This window comes from Rana temporaria, chromosome 1 (genome assembly GCF_905171775.1).
Source record: "Rana temporaria chromosome 1, aRanTem1.1, whole genome shotgun sequence".
Lineage (NCBI taxonomy): Eukaryota > Metazoa > Chordata > Amphibia > Anura > Ranidae > Rana > Rana temporaria.
Genome location: NC_053489.1, coordinates 402,153,672 through 402,172,955, shown reverse-complemented (window position 1 = coordinate 402,172,955; position 19,284 = coordinate 402,153,672). Strand labels below are relative to the sequence as shown.

The following is a 19,284-nucleotide window of genomic DNA, read 5'->3' as shown; positions in this document are numbered from 1 at the left end:
TGTGGTGCAATACGGAGGTTTATGATTTAATTGGAGAATTCTACACTTGATTTGGAAAATCTTTTATGCTTTTTTGCCGAAACACGAGAGTGCTAGGCAAATCATTCTGGTGATTTTGATGGGTGGAGGATTCACAGAGCACATTTGGTGTGGTGGAAGATCTTTGAAGATTAGAAGATTATTTAACACTCATGAACTTTTTTTCGTTTCAATGTTTTTATTGAAGTTTTTACAAAGAAATACAAAATGCAAGTAAAGTCCTTAGTTATCCTAACAATGAATGGGAACCTCTGTTACAGCCAAGTTACAAACTAGAATCATTATGAAGCGGAGTAAGTAAGACATCTTCATCCTTAACAATGACTTCAAAGCTCATTTGAATTTTCACACATGGGCTGGATCCATTACCTTATGACATTTAGAATTAGATCCTCCAACCGTTAAAGGTCAACAACAGTCATCCATAAAGAATTATTTAGACAAACATATATGTTAGACACATCAACTAACCGCTGCATAGATAAGCAAATCGGTGTAGGTGGCTGTGTGGTAAGATCTCCCCCTCACTCCCTGAGATCAGATTACATTCCATGGAAATACTCACTACGCAGCGGTTAGGGAGCAAAAAATTAGATGACTCTCACATCATCATAATAACAAGGAAAGGACAGAAAAGGGAAAGGGAGAAGAAAAAAGAAGATAAGAGATAGTAAAGAGAATAGAGGAAGAAGAAGAAAGTGACCCCGTGCTCCAACCCCACCACCCCGAGACAGTCCTACTCAGGCAAGAATCTCGGATCCCCCGTCAAGTATTTCACCCAGGGGTCCCAAACTTTATCAAACATTTGCATTTTATCCTGCAATAGTGCAGACATACGTTCGTTTAGCATAATCCAGGAAAGCTTGTTCTTAAGATGCGCGAATGGTAAAGCCGCCCTTTTCCAGGATTTTGCAATAATAATCTTGGCTGAAATAAATATGAATGATATAAGACGCCTCTGAGGTTTTGATGCCGTCTCTATCACACTACCTAGCAGGGCCTGTCTCAGGGATTTCACTAGATTGACCTGGGTAAGAGAGTAAATGAAGTTGTATACTCTGATCCAATAACGCCGTACCTTGGGGCACTGCCACCACACATGGTACATGGTTCCCTGCTGTCCGCATCCGCGAAAACACAGAGGGGACGCAGCCGATACAAATGATGCCAGCCTGGTTGGAACCATATACCATCGCAGGAGCACTTTATAGTTAGCTTCAATAATCGATGTATTAATTATGGACTTTGAGGCCCCTTGAGTTATAGCATACCATTCGTCCAGTTCAATTGTCTCCCGAAGGTCTTCCTCCCATTTTACCATATAAGCCAATTTGACGGCAGAGTTAGTCAAGATAGTATATATTTCAGAGATATGCCCCCGGATTTTATCGAAGCTCTGACACAGGTACTCCATCGAGGACCTAGTTGCCATGTCAGAATCTCGCGACAAAGTCCCCAAGAAGTGCAGGATCTGAGCACTTCGGAAAAACTCAGAGGGCGGCATTTGGTATTTCTCAATTAGAGCCTGTCTCGTCAATATACCCTTATGGTTACACAGATCAGCTATCCGTAGTAGCCCTTTGTTGGTCCACCAAAGAAACGTTCTGGGGGTGAGGCCCGGGGTGAAATCCGAATTTCCAAGAATCGGGGCTAATGGAGTATGTTGGGAAGAAAACTTGTATGTCTTCCTCAACCTATCCCAAATACCCAGGGACGAGGACAATGCCGGGCACAGAATTGGGGGCCGGTTCCTAGGCGATAACCATAAAAGGTGTGATATCGGCCTTCCCGTGCATGCAAATTATTCCATCTTCATCCAGATCGGATGGGGCTTGGCAGAGTGAAACCTGGCTAGTTGAGCCAGTTGTGCTGCGTAATAATATTTTTGCAGATCTGGGGCACCCAGTCCACCCCTCCTTTTAGGGGTAAATAGTGTGCGCTTATTCACCCTGGGTCTCTTATCCCCCCAGATAAAAGACAAAAATGTTTTCTGGAATGCCAACAAGTCTGAACGGACAATCGAGATTGGCAACGTTCGAAACAAATACAATACCCTTGGAAGAAAATTCACTCATGAACTTTTTTAGTTTATTTTTTTCACCTTCATTTATTCACGGGTTCATATATATAGTATATTTTTTTGGACATTTATTTATTCTTTGTCACTATAGTTGTGTTTGTTTATCACACACATGAGCGCTGTTTAGTATTTATACATATGGTGTAAGAGTTATCACATTAGTATTTATACTTATTATTTCTAGGTCTCAGCTTTGCATGCTATAAATTCTGCAGGGCGCCCAAACTTTTGCAGACGCCATTTTTTTTGTTTTCTGTAATTTTGAAAGTGTAAATGATGGAAATAAAATATAACTCTTTTTAACATATTATAAGAATGTCTAATCTGTAATTTGATGCCTTTTGGAGATTTTTCCATCTTTCCTTGGCTTCGTTATGCACATTAATACAAATTTTCTCCTGCGGTGCCCAAACTTTCGATCCCCACTATATATATATATATATATATATATATATATATATATATATACTCTGCATCCAGTGTAGCCTACATCTGACTGCAGGCCATTCCTGGTGTACTTTTTCTAATATACTTCTGGTAGTGTACACAATAAAGTGCAGCCGTAGTTGCTATTACACTTCTGGTGGTGTACACAATACAGTGCACCCGTAGTGCACTTGGTACTTCTTTTCTGGTGGTGTACACAGTACACAATACAGTGCAGCCGTAGTGCAGTTGCTACTACTTTTCTGGTGGTGTACACAGTAAACAATACAGTGTACTGTGGTGTTGCAAAACAATATTTACATCATGTCCGGAAAGCCACCAAGGAGAGGCAGACGCTCACAGGCCACTAAAAGAGGGCAAGCAGGCTCTGTGTCTACAGTCAACAGTGCTGGTCGTGGACACAGTGCATCCTCTGCACCTGGCCGTGGGGCACGCTTGTCCTATTTTTCTGCTGCTGACCATTTTATTGAGCCACAACATGCAGAAGAGTTGGTGGAGTGGATAACAAAGCCATCTTCATCCTCCTCATCCTCTGTTACCCAGGCTCAGAGTAGTTTGCCTGCCAATGCAGCTGCCAAAGCGGCCTCTATCATCGGCTCCTTGTCAACAGTCACTCCTTCCCTAGCCCCATCATCATGTACGGAGGAGTCCCCCAAACTATTTGACCATAGAGTCGGGTACATGCTGCTGGAGGATGCGCAGTGATTTGAAGGCTTTCTGACGTTCTTACACTGCATAAACAGAGACCTGATCCCAGCAATGGCACTCAAAAAGAACACAAGGAGGCTTCCATAGCGTAAGACCATTCACAATTTAATGAGTAAAAACAGTTAAAACACTTACAGACAGAGCTGTATAAACAGCGTGTAGTACGATCGGGTCTCCGCTCTGCGGCCGCGAGCGGATCAAGTCACCAGCAATCCTCCTCTTCCTCACGCGTATCGTAACGAACACACGTTACTTAATCATAGGACCTATGATTAAGTATAGTGCATATTTGCACTATATATATTATATGTTTATGAAGATAGCTACTGCTTGTTAATTTTATCTGAACGATTCCAGATCACTCGCTATTAATATTGTGCGGGTCACTGGCACATTTGTCTTTTTTATCATCATTTATCCACTTTTACTACTCTCCACATTACTCAATTAATGTTGGGTGGGTATATGATTTTATTCAGAGTGGAACACATTTTACACAGGAACCAGTGGAGCACATTTTCCTGACAACTTATTCACATTATGGAAATCGTTATTGATATTTGGTTTTAATTAGATCTTGTTGCAAGCGCCATTACACCCCCCCTTGTCATTAATTGTTTTAAGTGTGTGAACACTATTAGTCGTGGCAGCTGCATTATTAGTTTGATTTTCTTATTTTAGCTTTGTTGTGCCCTTGTTGAGGTTGGTTTTGCGGATTAGTTCCCCCCCCCCCCCCCGTTTTTACATTTCAAACATGATATTTAAAACAAAACAGTAAAAAGAAACAATTGTTATATTCCAATTATATCTGCTTTGGCTTTGTTTGGAAATGCATAAAGCTGTTTGTGATTGTTTTAATTCAGACTGACTAAATGGAGTTTAGCTGTGAGTACCTTCTGGACACAGGGGGTTATTTACTAAAGGCAAATTCACTTTGCACTACAAGTGCAAAGTGCACTTGAAATTGCAGTAAAAGTGCACTTGAAAGTGTAGTCACTGTAAATCTGAGGGGAAGATCTGAAATGAGGGGAAGCTCTGCTCATTTTATTATCCAATCATGTGCAAGCTAAAATGCTGTTTTTTACTTTCCTTGCATGTCCCCCTCGGATCTACAGTGACTGCACTTCCAAGTTCACTTTCAGTGCAATTTCAAGTGCACTTTGCACTTGTAGTTTGCACTTATGGTGCAAAGAGGATTTGCCTTTTATAAATAACCCCCACAGTGCACTAATAGCAAGAAGCATCAGGAGCAGTTACTTACATACTTGTAGGAATGTGCCAACTACAGTGTTGGGCTGCCTGGATGGGAAAGGGTAATGTAGGTTCTGCATTTTTCCCTGGCTTTTCTGTGTTTTTCCCTCCACCGTGTGCTACATAAAAATATTGGGGAGGCTGGACTCAGAGAGTGGAGAGGGAGAGAGAAGAGACTGCATGGGAAAGAAGCAAGAAGTACGCCTATGAAGATGTAGCCTCCAGCAAACCGCTAGCTCCCTGCATGGGAACCTATATCATAAGGTCACTACTAGTTGTGGACTACTACCAGAAAAGGTATGCCTGGGCAGCATGGGACTAGACATGGAAGGGCTATGTGTACTTTGGAGTGTATTGTTGCTGTGTGACCAGTAAAACTGTTAACTATTCAAAAGCCTGGTCTGAAGTTATTTGCAGTTCAAAACTCTGGCCTGGTGTTATTTGCAAAGAGGTGCATGGTGGTATATGGCATATCTAGAAGAACAGGGCATGGTGGTATATGGCATATCTAGAAGAACACGGAATGGTGGTATATGGCGTATCTAAAAGAACAGGGCCTGTAAAGCACACATGTGGTTGAAAAGGAAGGAATGGAAGGCCACCTTGAAAGCTTCACTCAATGAAGGAATTGGAGAAAGTGTGTAGTTTCTATGGGTAACCATGGACTGGTGGGTGAATGTAATAGCAGCCAGACAGCGAATAGTGGTACCAGGCATGGGTGACGTGTCCTCCAGAAGTGAGAAGGTCAGTGCTATGACTCCCTACCTAGCGATCGGTTCCCCAAAAGACATCAGTACTGAACCCGCGGGAAGGGTATCCTCTAAACCTAAGCGCTGCGCAAACTGTTGGCGCTATATAAATCCTGTATAATAATAATAAACCTAGATGCATGGTACAGAAGAGCTTAGGATTTAAGTGCATGCATGAGGTCCTTGTTTAGTGCACGGACGGACCCAATTCTGCCACTAGGAGTGAGGTGGCAAATGAATACTAGACTGGTGGAGCGGTACATGGGCTCTGCAGTGTCTTCCTCTAAATGCTACATTTTAAAAGGCAAGGTGCAGCAACTGGGACAGAGTGTTACACAGCAGGGATCTGTATGTTACTACACCGCTGCACACAGTGTATGGCTCATTTCTGCCTTAATGTTGACTTTCATATGAATGCGGCCCCACCTGGTCCCGGACATTGGTGAGCGTGCAGAAAGTTACCCCCATGTGCACTGTGAGTGGGCTCTACCCCTATATACTGGGGTGGATTTACTAAAGGCAATTAGACTGTGCAATTTACAAGTGCAATTGTACTCATTTTCCTTAGTAAATCTAAAAGTGGTAACGCTTCAATATGTAAAGCATACCCAGTCAGTTGTAAGGAAAAAAAACAGCATTTTGCTGCACATGATTGAATAAATGAAATAAGCAGAGCTTAACCACATTTACTACGCTCTTGGAAACTGCACTTGCAAAGCGCACTGTCTAGTAAATCCACCCCACTGCCTTGTTTTTTTTTTTAAGTTGTATTTATTGTAATTTTCAAGGTAAAAAAAAAAAAAAACAATACAATACAGAGCCTATTGGGCATACCCAGGCTTGGTCACACACAACTAAAATAATAATAAACAACTAAACTACTGTACGCTCAACCACCTGTGCAGATTGCCTAGAGCAGGGGTCTCCAAACATTTCAAACAAAGGGCCGGTTTATTTTCCTTTAGATTTTAGAAGGGCGAGATTGTGCCCAGAGGGGGCATAAAGTGTCCTGAGCCCGGCATCAGTGAGAATAAATATGACCTGAGGGTTGGTGGTCAATAGGAGGAGGAGTAGTGCCCTTTATTACTAAGAGGAATAGTATCCCATCAATAGTATTGGTGGAAGAAATAGTGTATAAAAAATGAGTGCAAAAAAAATGCTCAAAGGGAACCTACGTATTGCACTTCCCGGCGCTAAGGACAGGCTATCAACTCAAATGTACAGGATAAGATCAAGTATAAAGTTAGAATTATATATATAAAAATTCAACAGAAATAGAATCTCTGTTAAAAACCAGAAGTAATATATATATTGCAGCAGCTATCTAAAATAGATAAAACATCTAAAAATATGAACAAAGTATCAATCAAATAAAACCAGTGTATATAGGTTTAAAAATGATAAAACAGCGCTATGCATAAACATGTAGATAAAAGGTGTTGGAAAGAAAGTCCATAAATCAGTGAATCAAAAATAAAGTTCAAGGTGCTGATTGAAATGTTTCTTCAAGGAATGGTAGTAAACCCTCCACCGATTTCCAATTTTCACCAAACGTGAGACACACTTCCCCTCTGGGGTTTAAACTCACCAGAAGATCAATATAAAATAGCCTTGACACATATCATCATGATTGGACCTCCAACCTCATTCCAGAAGCAGCAAAGGATTTTAAAACAACTCCAAGCAGGGGTTCCTTTCATTTTCAATCTGCAGCCGCTGTAATTTTCTGTAAGATGCAATATGGCAACCTGGAAGTGTTCTCTACACAGAACAACATTCCCCGCTTGTGTGATTGGTTCACTGATTTTTCCCAGAAATCTGCACTAAGATAAAAGCCAGATTTCAGGCATACCTTTTATTATCCTTTCCTTCATGAATTTATGCATTCTGCTGTTTGGACGCAGGGAAGAGGCTCCACCCACCTCTTCCCTGCGTCCAAACAGCAGAATGCATAAATTCATGAAGGAAAGGATAATAAAAGGTATGCCTGAAATCTGGCTTTTATCTTAGTGCAGATTTCTGGGAAAAATCAGTGAACCAATCACACAAGCGGGGAATGTTGTTCTGTGTAGAGAACACTTCCAGGTTGCCATATTGCATCTTACAGAAAATTACAGCGGCTGCAGATTGAAAATGAAAGGAACCCCTGCTTGGAGTTGTTTTAAAATCCTTTGCTGCTTCTGGAATGAGGTTGGAGGTCCAATCATGATGATATGTGTCAAGGCTATTTTATATTGATCTTCTGGTGAGTTTAAACCCCAGAGGGGAAGTGTGTCTCACGTTTGGTGAAAATTGGAAATCGGTGGAGGGTTTACTACCATTCCTTGAAGAAACATTTCAATCAGCACCTTGAACTTTATTTTTGATTCACTGATTTATGGAAGAAATAGTGTGCCATTGTTAGTGTCATTGGGAGGAATAGTACCCCAAGGGCCAGATAAAGGCTAGCAAAGGGCCACATCTGGCCCTTGGGCCGCAGTTTGGAGACCTCTGGTCTAGAGCATTCTTCTATTTCCACAGATACTCCACATAGCTTATTGTAATTATTTATGTAATTAAATGTAGTACACATTACATATACACATTTACATTCCCCCCTCCCCCCATAACTATTGACCAAGCAACCCAAGGAAGCCTACAAGTTCAGTGATGCCACTTACAGGTAATTAATAGAGCATTACTAATCGTCCATCGAGTCACTGCCTTGTTTTTTAACATGACTTTTTGCATCTCCACCATGAAAATTAAAAGCAGACTGTCAGTATCACACTGTAATTTGTGGAAGTACTACACCTGTATTCTGGATTCTACTTTCACAGAGACAATATATAGGTATTACTGTAGGTAAGCAAGTTTATTGTAAGCTCCTTTGGGTCAAGAACACGTAAGTCTGCCTGTATGTAATACACTTGCTAGGAGTAAATGTTGGCTGTGACAGAATTCAGGTGGCAGAACGTGGTTTTGGTTTACAGTGCCATAGAGTTTCATGAGTTTAATGGTGGAACGCTTATTACACTCTTGCCCTTACAAATATTTTATGTAAATAATGTTACTAGTTACCTTACTGTTACTGAAAATATGTTCAGAATTATTCTGGCTACCTGTAACATTTAAATTTTTTCCAACAGGCTGTCTTGGCAATTTCTTCTTGGTCTGTGTTTGCTTTCCTCACTTTTGGGATATCCCTCGTCGGCTACTTTGTGATATCATATCTAACCACTCTGCCATCTGCGTATTTTACCAGCATGCAATATTTTAACTATCTGGGTAAAACACTTATTAAAGTCTTTTCTGTTTTATTAGGTTACCAAGTGAGCATTTTCTCATATACAGAGCAACCGGAAAGTATTCATAGCACTTCACTTTTTCCACATTTTGTTATGTTACAGCCTTATTCCAAAATGGATTAAATTAATAATTTTCATCAAAATTCTACAAACAATACCCCATAATGACAACGTGAAAGAAGTTGGTTTGAAATCTTTGCAAATTTAAAAAAATAAACCAAAAAAAATCCCATGTACATAAATAAGTATTCACAGCCTTTACTCAATACTTTGTTGAAGCACCTTTGGCACCAATTACAGCCTCAAATCTTTTTGAGTATAATGCTGCAAGCTTGGCACACCTATTTTTGGGCATTTTCTCCCATTCTTATTTGCAGGACCGCTCTAGCTCCAACAGGTTGGATAGGCAGTGTTGGTGCCCAGCCATTTTCAGATCTCTCCAGAGATGTTCAGTAGGGTCAAAGTCTGTGCTCTGGCTGGGCCACTTGAGAACATTCACAGATTTGTCCCATAGCCACTCCTTTGTTATCTTGGCTGTTTCCTTACAGTCCTGTCCTGGAAGATGAAACTTCACCCCAGTCTGAGGTCCAGAGAGCTCTGGAGCAGGTTTTCATCAAGGATGTCTCTGTACATTGCTGCATTCATCGTTCCTTCAATCCTGACTACTCTCCCGATTCCTGACACTGAAAAACATCACCACAGCATGATGCTGCCACCACCATGCTTCACTGTAGGGATGGTGTTGGTCAGGTAATGAGCGGTGAAACTGGAAATTAATCTGGACTAATAAAGTGGACTTTTGGCGGTACAAGTAATTAATGTAAAAGATCTATAAATATTTATTTATAAAAAGCACATGTAAAGAAAATTGTGTACACAACTTCATAAAACAGTGTAGTGTCAACATATGATCTCAGTACATATAACACAAAGTAAGAAAGCTTATACTTATGCAAATACACTCATAACATGAGAACGTATAGCATCAAAAGGTGTATATAAACTTTTAGTTCTTGAGACTGAGTTCAAAATGCGAAATGGTAGATCTTGCTTTTACTCTTGACATGTTTCGCGTACAGGACACTTCATCAGGAGCATAGGGGTGGATCAATCGAATTTCCAAAAAGATGTTGATCCGACCAATAATAGAGTAAGGTGTATACAACGCTGTTACCTAACCAGCATCCTGGGCATAGGGTAGGTGTTCGTTGTGTGTAGTGGTAGAAAAGGTGGACTGTGACACAACCTGTTGATAGACAGTAATAGTGGATAGTGGATAGGAGGCGAAAACCCTGTCCAATGTCCCTCTGACTCCCCCTGGCTTTATTAAAGCTCCGAATGTAAGGTTGCTTAGGAGCTCAGCACTAGAGGGGAGTTAGCCACCACAACGCGAGAGAAAAGGGGGGTAATCCTTTCCAAAAGTTTGGCGTTATCTTAACAGCCACACAATGGTCACCAGGAGGAGAGAGACAAGTAGCATGGAGGGGGTAATGCATAGACGCCGCACTCCTGTGTTTTATGCACATTTTGGCAAGGTCCATCTAAAGGTAATGTCTGGTTTTACTCTAGACATGACGCTTGCCATTCAGGCCAAAGAGTTCAATATTTGTTTCATCAGACCAGAGAAGTTTGTTTCTCATTGTGTGAGAGTCCTTCAGGTTCCTTTTGGCAAACTCCATGTGGGCTGTCATGTGCCCTTTACTGAGTAAATACTTATGTACATGTTTTTTTTTTTTCATTTTTCTTTTTTTAAATTTACAAAGATTTCAAACAAGCTTTTCACGTTGTCATTATGGGGTATTGTTTATAGATTTTTGAGTAAAATAATGCATTTAATCTATTTTGGAATAAAGCTGTAACATAACAAAATGTGGAAAAAGTGAAGTGCTGTGAATACTTTCTGAATGCACTGTATACAGCAGGTAAAATAAGTATTGAACACATCACCATTTTTCTAGGTGCTATTAACATTGAATTTCCACCACATGTCCGTAACAACCCAAGCAATTCATACATAAAAATAAACCAAAAGTTCAGAAATGAAGTTATGTGTAATAAAATGGAATGACACAGGGAAAAATTATTGAACACGCTTACTAAAATGTATTTAATACTTAGTACAAAATCCTTTGTTGGTAATGACAGGCTCAAGAAACCTCCTGTATGGAGAAACTAGTTGCATGTATTGCTCAGGTGTGATTTTGGCCCATTCTTCCACACAGTCTTCAAATCTTCTGTGAAGATTTTTGAAGGCCTCTTCTGTGAACTCAGCTTTATTTTCTTCCTTTGAAACCAATTGAGAGTTTCCTTGGCTTTGTGTTTGAGATCATCGTCTTGCGGAAATGTCCACCCTCGTTTCATCTTCATCATCCTGGTGAATGGCAGCAGATTTTTAGCAAGAATGTATTGGTACATTTTTTCCATTCATCCTTCCTACAATAATATGACGTTTTCCAGTACTGTATGCTGAAAAACAGCCCCACACCCTGATTTTCCCATCTCCAAACTTCACAGTATAGTATTTTTTGGGTGATGTGCAGTGCCATTTGACAGCCAAACATGGTGTGCTTTATGGCATCCAAAGAGTTCAATATTGGTCTCATCTGACCAGACTATATTCTCTCAGTATTTCACAGGATTGTCTAAATGTTGTGCAGCAAAATTTAAACAAGCTTCAACATGCTTTTTCTTCAGCAATGGAGTCTTACTATTTTCTTCGAAACAATCGTACCTACTAATTCCAGGTCTTTCTGAAGGACTCCACAGGTGGTTCTTGGACAACTCTACTGATAATTATTTTCACTCCTCTGCCAGAAATCTTGCAAGGAGCATCTGGTCATGACAGGATTTAAGGGGAAATTATGTTTTTTTTCACTTCTGGATTAACCCCCAACAGTTCTCACTGGAACCGTAGTATGTTTTGTATGTTTTGCAACAATAAGGTTGTAAAGGTCTTGAGAGTGCTCTTTGCTTTTACCCACCCAGATGTTTCTTGTGTGACACCTTGGTAATGAGACACCTTTTTGTATAGGCCATCAGTTGAGACTGAACCAGCTGGTATTAATGTGTACTGACAAGGGGCAGGATTGCTTTCTAATTACTGATAGATTTCAGCTGGTGTCTTGGCTTTCCATGCCTTTTTTGCACATCCCTTTCTCCATGTGTTCAATACTTTTTCCCTGTGTCATTCCATTTTATTACACATAATTTAATTTCTAAACGTATTTGTTTTGGTTTCATTGTATGTATGGATTGCATGGGTTGTTACCGATGTGTGGTGAAAATGTCATATCAATATATATATATATTGAAAAATGGTGATGTGTGTGTGTGTGTGTGTATATATATATATATATATATATATATATATATATATATTATATATGATTCTTCCATCTTACAAAAGCTGTATGGCCCCTTACTTAGCTTTTAAAAAAAATATTAAATATGTGCCTGGTGTAACTGAACAAATGGTATTAAGATTGTTTCTACAATAATAACAGCCTATGTAGCTGCTATGAGGTGTGGGACAAATTACTTCACTTTAAAAATCAGTAAGGTGGTTCCTTTGTACAGTAAAGGCAGAGCTGGTGCAAGGATTTTTGACACCCATGGCGAAAATATGGTACTTTGAAGAAAGGAAGGAAGGATCACTATGGTACATGGAAGAGAGCAAGGAGGGATCACTATGGTACATGGAAGCAAGAAGGATCACTATGGTACATGAAAGAAAGGAAGCATCACTATGGCACATGGAAGGCAGGATGGATCACTATGCCACATGGAAGGTAGGAAGGATCACTATCGTACATGGAAGGCAGGAACACTATGGTACATGAAAGGCAGGGAGGAGGAGTCACTATGGTACATGGAAGGCAGGAAGGACCACTATGGCACATGGAAGGCAGGAAGGAAAGAACCACTGCGTCACATGAAAGGCAGGAAGGACCACTATGGCACATGGAAGGCAGGAAGGAACACTACGGTACATGGAAGGCAGGAAAGAAGGATCACTATGGTACATCGAAGGGCTGCATTGTCTTCAGAGTCTCAGGCAGTGACATCAGGACAGGATCACTGGCTGCTTTGAAATCTCCTGCCCACACCCCCTTCCCAGGCACAAATTGGCTGCATGAAGGGGTTGTGGGCAGGCACAGGATATACAGCAGGTGAGGGATGTGCAGCAGGCGAGCTGGCAGGCATGGTATTTGCACACTGCAGTGGGCAAGTGGTGGGAGGGTAAGTGGGTGGTGGAGGCACTGAGCGAGGCTGCGGCGCCCTCGACTGACGTGCGCTCTAGGCCGTTGTCTACCTTGACTATGGGTAGCGCTGGCCCTGAGTAAAGGTGCATGTCTTTGTCAACATTGATGTTGCTACTTTATGCTCATTTCAATACTAAAACTAACTCTAAAAAGTACATAAAACTATTTTAGATTAAAAAAATCAGGATTTTATTGATCTGCATAGTACCCTTGCTTTCTCCCAAAAGATCTTTGGGTACCATGAGGGGTGTATTTATAGGAGAAAAAAATGAATAGCTTTCACCCTGCAATCAGCAAATACTTTCATACTCTGTGAATGCTGGCAAAATCAAATGTAACTAGGCTATTTTCTCCCCAGTTAAGATGTTCTCCATTCCTAAGAATAGTGTGGATCAGTAAAATGCCACATTATGGCCCTTTATGGAGCTCATAATTATAGGAATAAATACTTCTCCTAATCACACAGTACAGGACACAGGAATGGATTCTAAAGCCTCATACACACGATCGGATTTCCATCTGACTTTTCCGTGGATTTTTGTCCGAATGGGCATTGGCCCAGGACATTTTCAGCCAACTTTCACCAAATCACATGGTTTTTTAGCTCTTTACCGCCACCCTTTGGGCAACTTCTGCTATTGTTGTCTGATCTTTAGCACTGGTTCTGAGCATGCGTGTTTGTACTTTGGACTTTAGTCCGATGGACTTGTGTACACACGATTGGATTATCCTCCATCGGACATTTGTTGCCGAAAAGTTTGAGAACATTCACAGTGAACATTTGTCAGATGAAAAACCGAAAACAATTGTCCGACGGAGCATACACACGGTCAGATTGTCCGATAAAACGTTGGACAATTGTTGTCAAAAAGATCGTGTGTATGGGCCTTTAGACCAGAAGTTATATATGCTGCTGCCTTCAAGTGACACTGGCAAAAGCATTGCTGGGACTGCTCCCCTGTGTGATACAACCCTTCCCATTCCATGAGGCTAGTGTCCTTGGGTAATAGACCCCATCTCCTGTTGAAGATTTATTTATTCTATTTGTTTACCAGTTTTTCCTTTCCTTCTTTGGGAATGTCATTCTCCTTCACCATGTCCTGCCTTGAAGTCAAATTAAGCCATTTCTTTTCAGGGTGGTCCTTCTATGGCAGGGGGGTCCAACCCATGGCCCGTGACCTCAAACCAGGCAAGCGCATGCCCATGCTTTAGGATGGTGGGTCAACAAGCCCAGATTGCGATCTATGGATTGCCAACCCGCCATTCCAGAGCATCAGAATACGCATGGAGCTGGCAGCAGAGGAAGCAGGCGCTACATAAGCTGATGTTTCCTCTGTAGTGCCAGTAACTGTCTAGGCAGAATGATACCAAGTGCACTTTGCGTGGGACCTTTCTAGCAGCCTGGAGAGTGATGCAAGCAGAAGCTGGAAGAGGAAAAGGTCAATGTATTAAACATCAAATACACTGCACTATTGCAACAGCATATTAGAAAAGGGTTATTAGGCTGCTTTCACACTGATCCACAGGTGCAGCGCAGTGCACCTGCAGATTTCCTGCCAGTTAGCTGCACTGAGCCATAGACTACTATTATATCCTGTGGGTTTGGTGTACTTTCTAAACATGCACCAAAACTTCTGAATGCATGATAAATCTCCAGTGTATTGACCTTCCAGGGCTCTGGACCTATAGAAAGTGTTCTCAAAAAATTGTAAGTCTATCATTTCAAATGAAATCTTTCTTATTATGTTTTTAGGGGCAATGGTAAATTCCATCAGCAGCATATATATGTGGCTTATCTTACTGTTGGGTGTATTTGTAAGCATCATTCCTTCTGTCTTCTGTCGCATATGGAACAGACTACTCCATAATTGTAGCCATTTGGTAAGTCATGTCATGTTGAGATGTTATTGTATATGAGCATAATAACAAGGATAAAGCTACAGCATGCCAAGTTATGTGTTATTGTATAATTAAATAAAAGACAGCTTACTTGGGAAATTGATCATTTATGGAAGGTGGTGGCTCAAAGATCCAGCATTACCTATAGTCTTGCACAGTTATACAGGTTCTTTGCCTGTATTGAAAATGTTTATTCTTATGACACTGCACATTAAGCTTCTTACAGCATGCACTAGAAGCTGCAACAAGTGATATAAAGCTCCTGTCATTTCCTAGCTGAAGGGCATCCATCTTCAGCTATCCCTTTAAATTTATGATCTACCAAGTCCCCTAGTATGTATGATGAATGCATGTATTTAGCCCCCAAATACATTGGCAGGCCAGGAAAGGGGGAGGGGGGACGGCGAGTGCCCCCCCTCCTGAACCTTACCAGACCACATGCCCTCAACATGGGGGGGTGCTTTGGGGTAGGGGGGATCATCCCCCAAAACACCCTGTCCCCATGTTGATGAGAACAAGGGCCTCTTCCCCACAACCCTGCCTGGTGGTTGTGGGGGTGGGGGAGTGACTTATTGGAATCTGGAAGCCCAGTTTCATAAGCCCCCCCCCCCCCCATGTGAATGAGTATGGTACATGTGTAAATGTGAATAAGTACATACTCGTTCACCAAAAAGTGAAAAAAAAAACTATCGTTTTTGATAAGTCCCTTATTAAAAAACAAGGAATAAATGTCCCCCAAAGTAGATCCAATGACAATCACGATGAACACCGTCCGCCGACCCTAGAAAAAAAAAAGAGCTATGCACAAGATGAAAGCTCCAGCTGACTGACAGTTCATAAATAAATGTTGCAATGCACTTTTATGCATCTATAGGTTTACACTGCACCTTAAATAACGTATTTTATATACATAAACCTCTTTAATAAATCTTTCCAGGTAACCCCAGCATTAAATGACATTGAGCTGCGCTCTGCATTCAAAAGGAACCATTCCAGAAGACGGTCTAGCTATGCTTTCTCCCATAGTGAAGGATATGAAAGAATTGTCACCTGCCAGAAAAAACATAAGAGTAACATCAATAAGAAAGATGAGGAGTTACATGAAGAATAAGTGATATTTGTATTAAATACATTTACACAATACATTGTGCAATTTATTAGAAAAGGGAAATATTTTTAGATAATGTGTGGAAGGATTAGAACTCCTGTCTGGGGCTCTGAGGGCTTTTACTGCTATCCCGGGGACAACTTTTTCACCAGACAGGAAGTAAAGAAATCACTCCAAAAGCACAGGCAGGAGAAAAATGCTTGTTTAAAATAAAAAAAAGCGGAAGGCTAGAACTCCTGTCAGTTTATTTTTTATTTTTATTGTTGAATGTTTCCCCATTGCAGATTGTTCTTACTTCCTGTCTGGTAAAATGTAGGAAGTGAGAGGAAACCTCTCTATTGGAGCTAAATACCCGGCAGAGGTTTTAACCCTTCCCCTCTCTATCCAAAACTAAGAAAAAATGTTTTGGCTATACATACATTTTAAGGATCACAAACAACTCAGGTTTCTACAATGAATTGCTTCTTTTAGATGCCGTAATTTTACAGCTGTCATTTGCAAATGTGTATTTAATTTGAACTTAAAGTGAACCTATGCCTAAAAGATGCACATAGTGCTCTGAACAGCTTCTGATCACTTTAAAAAGTAATGCTTTCATCCCCATATTTTTTCTATTTTTGTTTTTTAAAACACTGGTCAAAATAGAAAAAAAAACGACCCTTTAATGCCTTTTTGTCTATAGACTACATAGAAAATAAAATAGTATTTGCAAGACAGTACTGCCAAAGGCAAGCCCTGTTTGGGTAGACTTAAACATGCGCTCCCTTTCCTCTGAAGCCCAATCCACATTTGGATCACGCTCCAAAGGTTTCACCATATGTTTGATGCACTGTTTATTCATCCTTTCATTGGGTGATCTATTAATTTTATGCGCTACACTTTTTATGTTTGTTTTGCACAGATCAGCCCAGCCCAGCCCAGATCCTCTTCTACTCGGGCCCCTCACCGACACTCCTGGCCTTTCTCTTCTGCCCAAGTTCACCCATAGCAAGCAGCTTCCTATGGGGCACCCGAGCCGAGCTGCTGCTCTGTGTCTCCATTCAGACACAGAGCCGTGGTTCGACCCTGCCCTTCTCTCTCCTCATTGGCTCACTGACTTTAATAGACAGCAGTGGGCGCCAATGGCGCCCGCTGCTCTGTCTCAGCCAATCAGGAGGGGGAGTCCCAGACAGCTGAGTTTCACGTGCAACATCGCTGGATCAAGATGGGGCTCAGGTATTAGGGTGACTAATTCATTAAGAATGCATTAAGATAAAAAAACTTCTGCCTTTAGAACTACTTTAAGGTACAAGAGCTGAAGTTATAAATGTATATATTCTGGGCACAAAAGTACTCTAATGCTATCAGCTGAACAAAAAAAACTGTACCGATGTAGGAATCCTCGGCGCTGTGTCATTGTATTCTAACAGTAGGACTCCCCGACTGCCAGAATACACTAATCAGCCAATTGGCTGCCTGCGCCAATCAAGTGAAAATTTTAACGGTCATACATAGATCAAAATTTGTCTGGTTTCTGTGTGAATACTGTGTAAGGCTGCATTCACACCTGAGCGTAGGGCGTTCGGTCGTTTTTTCGGGCGTTTTTTTTCGCGCGTATTCATGCTTATTTGCGCGTTTGCATACAGCGTCGTGCAACGTTTTTGTACTTCGGCGTTTCTTATTTTAGCCAATAGGAAAAATTATCATCTTTTCATCACTTGTTGCTATGTTGGTAGATTTTTTTTAATCTTCTGCATGGGCGACAAGTTCTATTGATTAAAGCGACGAAACGCCCATAGCAAACGCCCGTTGTCGCGCGATACGCTCAATACGCGCGTTTCCATTACTTTCTATGGGAAAAAAAAAAAAACGCTCAAACGCCGCTGTCGCGCGATTCGCGCGACAAAAAAAGGTCCGGGACTTGTTTGAGCTTCGCGCGACAGGCGTTTGGGCGTTCAGGTGTGAACAGTCACCATAGGGAATAATGTTAATTCTCCCCTCTGGCGTTTGTGAGCAGTGCGCTTCAGGCGTAAAAACGCCTAGGTGTGAATGGGGCCTTAGACTGCAAGAAAGAAAAAAAAAAGATTTTCCTGTATCAGTTTAGTAAAATGCCACCTGGACCTTTTAATAAGGTAGCGCAGCATATATATTGAATAGGGAGGGGATGATTAGGACCACTGTCAGCTTTTTATTGCGGTCTGTGTACCCATATAGAAGATCTCTCTTTACGTGAGTGAGAGAGAGTTTCAGTAAATCAGAGAAAATCTCTTTACTTCTTGCCTTTATATAATGAGTTTCAGACAGACGAGGAAGTGAGGGAAACCCATACAATGGGACACAGTAATAAAAACGTATTTCCTTGCAAAGATGGTGTAGAAGCTCTGTTAGGATTCTGCTACTGTTTCTTGCCACTGAGATGATTTCTCTTAACATTCTGTTCAAGTGAGAGGTGTCAGATAGAACAAAAAGACAAAACACATCCCCGTCCCTAATAACGTTTTAAACAAATCTTGCAATGTAAACTTCTACAGTTTATTTGGGGTCACCCCTAACCTAGGCTCCCAGCCTCGAAGCTCTATAGCAGGAAACTAGAGGGTGGTCTGGCAGTACCTTCCCTTAAACACTATTATTTGGTGTTTCAAATATCCCTACTAGCTTCCCTACATGCAACCAGTGAATGGCCCATTTGGATCTATCTCTCAAAGGTGGACTGCTCCCCCCTCCCTATACACAACTTGATCGGGAATCCTCCCTTCTTCGAGACCCAAAATTAGGGATCCCTCTTTTGCAACACTCTCTTAGGCAATGGGATCCTGTAAAGTACCGAGGTAATCTTATCTCTTCCCACCTTCCGCTATCGGAAATCCTTTATACCCTCTCCTTTGCCCCCGCTTCTAATAATCCTCTTGCCTTCCGATGGTGGCACTCTGCAGGAAGGAAATGGGTTCCATTATATACAAATACAGCGCTATCTTTCGGATCTGGTCACACACCATAATAAAACTCCTCTGCATCTGGCTTCTTTCGAAAACTATTGTAGGAAGGACCAGTATTCTAAAGGCCTAGTATCCGCCCTTTACACATTACTTACAGAATCTATGGGCCCTAGTAGGCTTACATATATGGGTAAGTGGAAACAGAGCCTAGGCACCACTCTCGATACACTGGAATGCCATTTGGCTGGCCTTCTCCAAATGCTCGCTTAATGTGCTCAGGAAAAAAACACCCATAAATAGCTGTCCCGCTGGTACATGACCCATGATCGCCTGCCTAAATTTCTTTGTAATGTTTCTTCATGCTGTTTTGGGGGCTGTACCCACTGGGGCATCTTATTGTATATTTGGTTGACCTACCCTGTGGCAGCAAGCTTCTTGATACTGGTCTATAATATGCTTTGTTCGGTCTTGCACACCAATCTTGCCTGAAATCCATGGGGCCCATCTGCACAAATCCCAAATTTGTATTTTTTACAGGA

The 19,284-nt window shown here is 41.3% G+C and overlaps 1 protein-coding gene across 1 annotated transcript in view; it reads left to right on the top strand.

Annotated features, from left to right (window-relative positions):
- LOC120913440 (phospholipid-transporting ATPase IC-like) overlaps nt 1–16,484 on the top strand; it is a 181,892-nt gene extending 165,408 nt beyond the window's left edge. Inside the window, exons 21-23 of the mRNA XM_040323369.1 lie at nt 8,403–8,541; nt 14,577–14,704; nt 15,660–16,484. Coding sequence (XP_040179303.1) covers nt 8,403–8,541; nt 14,577–14,704; nt 15,660–15,833 — 441 coding nt within the window. The 3' untranslated portion in view covers nt 15,834–16,484. The remainder of the gene's footprint in view (nt 1–8,402; nt 8,542–14,576; nt 14,705–15,659) is intronic.
- Nucleotides 16,485–19,284: the final 2,800 nt, after the last annotated feature.